We start from the raw sequence: 6,715 nt of genomic DNA, 5'->3' as shown, positions 1-6,715 counted from the left end.
TACACACACACACACACACACACACACACACACACACACACACACACACACACACATAGAATTAGATGGACCCTTGTCTTTATTCAACCTCACCTACTATGTTGCTATAGATAATAGGGTAGATGTATGAATTACAGTTCCTGCTGACAGGAGATTGAACACTATCTGGATATGTCATGGGAGAGAGAAGAAATAAATCCACGGACCTTCACAGGAAGGGGTTAATGTGACATGGACATACAGATATACCTCCCGCATTTCTGAGGATGGAAAGAGAGATGCTTTTTAGCCAAAATGTTTATGCTAAAGACAATCTCTTGCCACACCGCTGGTCATGAAGCCTCCCAAGAATCCAAAAGAAAAAGTGGACAGTTAGAGAACTATGAGGTGAGTGATTTTCACTCAGCCTCATAATCTGAGCCGACCTGTGACAATGAGACTGTCACAGGTCGGCTCAGTAGATCGGGAGGTGAGCGAACACATACCGGCGCTCGCTCACTTCTTGATCTATCCCTGCAGAGAGCCGTGACTGTCACTCACGGCTCCCTGCAGGGATTCCCGCCCTCCCCTGTCCGATCCTCCAACGCTGACTGGCGAAACGGACGGGGGAGGGAGCGGGTACAGCTGGCTCTGCCTCTAGATAGACAGAGCAAGCTGTCAATCCCGCAGCTGGGTGGATCCAGACAGTATTGTCGGGATCCATCCCGGCTGCAGCGTCTCAGTATACCGTGAGCTGTAGCTGGCGGTATACTGAGCTTTGGGTCACGAGGAGAACGCTAGTTTGTGTTCTCCTGTGACTCTTAGGAGAACTATGGGGGAAAGTCCTGACCCCATAGTTCTCCTTTAAGTAAATGTAACATGATTAAACTGTCATTACCCACCTTGTTTTTGATCAATTTCGATTCTATGGACAGGTCGCATCTTGCGATCTAATTTCACATTGCTGTTTAATCAATCATCTGATGTAATTTTTCTCAGCAAATTATAACCTTTTTTTGGCAAACTGATAAAAATAATCGCTCTGTGTATGGCCACCATACACGGCTTAATCATGTAGCAAGTCATACCTTTCACCAAACAGATAACAAGCGCGGTTATATTCTGCATCCTTCTTGTACTTGGAGGACATAAGAATTGCCTGTAATTGAAATTAAGATGCAGTATTTCAATCTCTACGATCATACTGGTTGTAAACAAGAAGTGACTCAATAAGCTAAATAGGTCATCTAATCATATTTGCTTTCTAAATCAGACACATAACACATCCCCTTATAATTTTAGATAATGACAACTCTGTGAAATACTAAAAACCATTTCTTCCACGGGGTCTTCTCAAAACTGTTATGAATTGAAGTCTGGAATGCTGTTGTGTGCTATACCATGGCTGGGTAAGTCTGAACCACAACAACAACAAAAAATCTGTTCTGGTGATTGGCTGCTCAGGAACCCAGCTCCGTGACATGGGGGCAGAAAGAATGTCCCCAACCTCATGAACGCTTCAGGCCAAACTTGCAAATGTCTTCCTCTCTTCAGCGGCTGAAGGTAGCGTGAATGTAGAGGAGAAAAAGGAAGGCGATAATACACATCAAATGGGCTGGGGCTGACGTTTAATTGCAGAGCCCCTTTAAAAAAGAAAGCTCTACTTGCAGTCTGTTGTCCTACCTTTACCGACTCTGGGCTTGATAGTAGAATTTTCACATCGTGTAATATGTTAATACGCACCACGGGACCATACGTCTGTGCCCTGCAAAATGAAAGTTAGGCAAATCTACCTAAGTATGTATAGTACATATGTTGTCCTTATTCCAAAAATCTAGCCTATATATATATAAATGTATTGGGCCGTCCCTATACTGAATGTAGCCTGAGGTGGTCGCCTCAGGTGGCACTTCATTGGGAAGCGGCCAGGTGGTGGGGAGGTAGGCGGCAAGGGGAGCGGCCACAGGGTCCAAAGTTGCTAAGAGCTCTTAGCAACCTGTGACACTCTGTGCAGTGCCGCGCAGGTCAGTGATGTCACCGGTTGCCAGGAGCTGAGCGGGACACCGGACAGAGCCGCAGACAGCATGGTCCGTCATCCGCCACCTTCTCTCGCTCTCTTGGAACAAATCAGGCATGCATGCTAACCTCCCAACCCGCAACTCACCATTCCCCGAGAGCACCCACTAACCAACTCCCCCCTCAAACAACATCGCGTCAGGTGGCGATTTACACACACACATTATATATAAATATATATTTCACGAATGCTTCTGTTCGCGAACAATTCGGTTTGCGAACAGGAAGTTCAGCAAAATGTTGCCTCCGTTCGTGAACTCCGCTTCAGGTGACAAACACAACCGCAGCCATTTTCCCTGCTCTGACACATGGTTGTGGCTTCCTCTAGTTGAGATTCTCAGGCTACTGTTGCTGGTAATAGAAAGGTTTCTATCTATAGATTACCTGTGCTGTGAACACATGCTTCGTATACACTTCTCAGAGTGCTATTTTTCATTCATGGGAGCTAATTTATTAAGGCCTAGTTTAGATATTTTGAAAATGTCCCTAACACCCTTGTTGGTCCTGATATTTATTTAATTAATTCCTAAATGCAGTAACACATAGCAATCAATCAGAATTCATTTTGCAATGGTAGGACCTCAGCAAGGTGTATTCCTATAGGATGCCATTTGTCAGGAAGAAGGGAAGGTAAGAACTGCAAAAAGGTTTCCTGAGATCCATGCAATGTACATCATTTTCCCAGAGGGGATTTCATTGTATTTTCAATAGATAAATAAACATGTGCATGAACTGTATTAACAGACATCTCCTTTAGACAACCTTGGCAAAAATGATATACTACAAAGGAATTATACAGTGCTTTAAAGCAATGATTATGATGATTATTGTCTAAACATTTACTGGAATGACTTTTAAGATTCGTTTGCATGGAGGGGTGTTTCAAAAACTGGGTACAAGGAAGAAGTAAATGGCATGACAGGGTGAAGGGTGGCACACAAGAAGAGGATGATACCCCCACTGTGTGAAAGTGGGGAAGGGAGAGGATCCCCCTATGCATTGAATCGTATACTTTATTAATTTTCTACATGATACATGTATGCTCACCAACATACCAGTCCAGAAACAGATCATGTACTAGGCCATTGTTTTCCAAAAGCTTGAGGATTGACGGTGTATGTCCAAAGAGGAAACTAAAAAAAAAAGTACAAACTCAGTTCATGCTTCTAAAATATTACATATCAGTAACTCATCCCAACTCACAGATAATCGCAACTGTGATCGATGGCTTTAGCTGCACTTCTTAGGATTGAGACAAACCCAGTTTGGAGCGCTGCTCTTCTACCTTTGCATGAAACCATTGTTTTCCAATTGCAAAGCGCCGGGTAAGCCTAGGATCCAAGTGGAGAAACTGCCAGGAGTCATGTGGGTAGGTTTGGGTCGAGTGAGTGGGTGTGGGTCACATGGCTAGGTGTGGGTCAAGTAGGTAGGTTTGGGTCGAGTGAGTGGGTGTGGGTCACATGGCTAGGTGTGGGTCAAGTAGGTAGGTTTGGGTCGAGTGAGTGGGTGTGGGTCACATGGCTAGGTGTGGGTCAAGTAGGCAGGTTTTGGTCAAGTGAGTGGGTGTGGGTCACATGGCTAGGTGTGGGTCAAGTAGGTAGGTTTGGGTCAAGTGAGTGGGTGTGGGTCACATGGCTAGGTGTGGGTCAAGTAGGCAGGTTTGGGTCAAGTGAGCAGATGTGCGCCAAGTAATCAGGTCTGGGCCAAGTTAGTAGGTATAGGTCAAGTGAGCAGGTTTGGGTCGTGTGTGTTGGTTTGAATCAAGTGAGTAGGTATAGGTCAAGTGATCAGGTCTGGGCCAAGTGGGTAGGTTTGGGTCAAGTGAGTAGGTGTAGGTCAAGTAAACAGGTCTGGGTCAAGTGAGTAGGTGTAGGTCAAGTGAACAGGTCTGGGTCAAGTGAACAGGTCTGGGTCAAGTGGATAGGTTTGGGTCAAGTGGATAGGTTTGGGTCAAGTGGATAGGTTTGGCTCAAGTGGACAGGTTTAGCATTTTCTGAAGATGTCTTAAAAAAGCGTCCTTTACAACAGACTTCATGATCTGAGCTCAATGCTTTTAGCCTGCTCTTATAAAATATAAAAGGCAAAGAACAACAAATGCCTATCGCTTTTTCTCTTGAATGCCTACCGTGCGAATGGAAAGTTATTGTAACTAATGGTCCACAATACTACAATCTAGTTTAAAATGTAACGCACGCATGCATCAGATTCAGAAGCAAGTCAAATGCAGTATGCTTTCATGAACTTCTAAGTTGCTTTGATTGGCCTTTCGCTTTAAGCTGCTTCTGAATTGCCTCCAGCGGCTTGTGAGTTGCTTTTGCATTCACACTGACTTGTAAGAAGAAGAAAACCGCTCAGATCCAAATAAATTCCTTGTGCATAAGCCCTGAAGATAAATAATAGAACTTACCTGTCCCTGGGGGGTCCGGGAATGTGGTCATACTTCCTGTGAATATAGTAGATGTATCCACAGTACAGGAGGAAACAGACGCCAATGATGGCAACAATGAGCAGAAAAGTTGAAGAAATGAGATAACGAAAATCCATAATGTCTGAAGTAGTGGCGTTACCAGCCACAGATGTCTGCGTGTTCTGAAAACAATATCAGCTACTACATGTACACTGCAGCCGTGTAGATAAACAGTGAATCGTATGCAGTACCGTGAGTGACACATATCAGTGGAGGGCTGTGTCAGGGTGACAAGAACATGTTGCTCTGTCATTCATCTCAGGAAGACTTTGCAGTTTTGACGGTTATATTCATTAGACATGTGCACTGGCAAAACATTTGTTTAGTTTCGTTTTGATTTGAATTTTGTGTTTTGGGATTCGGGTGTGAAAGTCAATTCGGATTTGGACGAAATTCATTAGCGGTAGTTCGTTCGAACGTTCGCTTTCGTTTCTAATGCGTTTCGTTCATTCCTTCGTTCGTTGCAGCAAAGTCACATTTGAGGAGAATAAAACATTGTTTTTCTCCTTCTCTAATGACACTTTGCTGCAACAAACGAAACGAAAAAGAAATGAACGTTCGAACAAACTACCGCTAATGAATTTCGGAAACGGAAATTCGGATTCGTTTGCATTCGTTATATCTGTAATTTGGATACATCCAAATCTCTGAAAATTCGTCCAATCGCACATGTGTAATATTCATTTTCCTCCCCATTCACTCTGCAATGTGTATGGGGGCTGTAAGGAAGACAACTCACCAGCCACTAGTCCTCTTCATTACCAACACTTGCAAGCAACATATTCCCAATGGAAGCTCAACTTACCACATCCTCTGGGCCTATAAAAAGTCCTTTGTTTGAAACAGCATATAAATCAAAAGTCCCACATATGGCTGAGTCCTCTTGGCAATCAGGTACATGTAAAAAAAAATATATGAGCCCTCAGGGGCAGGGTCCTCCTTACCATGTTGTCTTGAATTGTATTGTAATGTCTTCCTTATATTGTAAAGCGCTGCGCAAACTGTTGGCGCTATATAAATCCTGTATAATAATAATATAGTACCTATGTAGTGATTTCTGGCACTACAGCTCAGCAGTAAAGCTTATGTGAAAAATAAGACCTTGGCAGTTCTGCAAGGGATATAAGATGGGTAGCAAAGCATGAAATGTGTCTAGATCCGTGTCTCTCAACCTTTTTTTCGGTCACGGCACACCTGGAAAGTATGAAAAATCTCAGGGCACCCCAGTCTAAAATGTAAAAAGTGTAAATATAAAAAAATGACATGTGGTCCCTCCAAAATCCATTTCAGACCCATATCCAAGGTAAGGGGCCAGGTGTGGCTTTTAAGGGGGAACCTCAAGCAAATCTGCAAAAAAAAAAAAATGAGGTTCACATCAAAGTCCCCTCTTTCACATCAGAGTTCCCCTTGATATGAAGAGCCCACCTTCTGTTTAGGAGCCCCTCTTCACACTAGAGTCCCCTCTTTCACATTATAGTCCCCTCTTTTCACATCAGAGTTCCCCTTTACATCAAAAGCCCACCTTCTTATTATCGGCCCCTCTCACAGTAGGGGCCCCCCTTTTTACATCAGAAGCACTCTTCTCATTGGAGGAATGACGATGTGAACATTTCGAGGCACTCCTGAGGAAACCAGAAGGCATCCCAGGGTGCTACAGCACCCTGGTGGAGAAAGGCTGGTCTAGAGTGTGAACCTTTACAACCGAACTCCAGATGGTTTTTTTAAAGGAGAACTATGAGGTGAGCGCTTTTCACTCATCCTCATAGTTCTAGCCGACCTGTGACAATGAGACTGTCGCAGGTCGGCTCAGTAGATCGGGAAGTGAGGGAACACATACTGGTGTTCGCTCACCTCTCAATCCTGTCACGGCTCTCTGCCGTGACAGGGGAGGGGCTGGATTCCCCCCTCCCCGCTAAAGCCTTAACCCCATAGTTCTCCTTTAAAGTTTTGACAGAGTGAGAAAGAGTCACAATTTCTGAATGGGGTTTATTTTCTGTGACCCCCATTGAGGAGATTTTCCCACATTTTCTTTCTCCGTGACACCATGAAATAAAATTGGGTGGCGGCTGTTGTCAACAGGATAGGAAGGCACAGACAGCAATAAAAATACGGAAAATTGTACACTCACCTTTCCGTAATTTTCCTTTCCTGATGCATCTTCATGGCAGAATGCAATGGGGGGGGGGGGGGGGG

At 44.2% G+C, this 6,715-nt stretch overlaps 1 protein-coding gene across 1 annotated transcript in view; it reads right to left on the bottom strand.

Moving 5' to 3' along the window:
* Positions 1–6,715, bottom strand: part of LOC108795063 (cholesterol 24-hydroxylase-like) — a 25,788-nt gene that overhangs the window by 13,790 nt on the left and 5,283 nt on the right. The window contains exons 4-7 of the mRNA XM_018566244.1: positions 4,463–4,635; positions 3,111–3,188; positions 1,663–1,744; positions 1,068–1,138 (exon numbers count right to left, since the gene is read on the bottom strand). Coding sequence (XP_018421746.1) covers positions 1,068–1,138; positions 1,663–1,744; positions 3,111–3,188; positions 4,463–4,635 — 404 coding nt within the window. The remainder of the gene's footprint in view (positions 1–1,067; positions 1,139–1,662; positions 1,745–3,110; positions 3,189–4,462; positions 4,636–6,715) is intronic.

Source organism: Nanorana parkeri, unplaced genomic scaffold, assembly GCF_000935625.1.
Source record: "Nanorana parkeri isolate BGI_ZX_2015 unplaced genomic scaffold, ASM93562v1 scaffold928, whole genome shotgun sequence".
NCBI lineage: Eukaryota > Metazoa > Chordata > Amphibia > Anura > Dicroglossidae > Nanorana > Nanorana parkeri.
The sequence above is the reverse complement of the archived record's forward strand: the minus strand, read 5'-3'. Positions and strand labels throughout refer to the sequence as shown.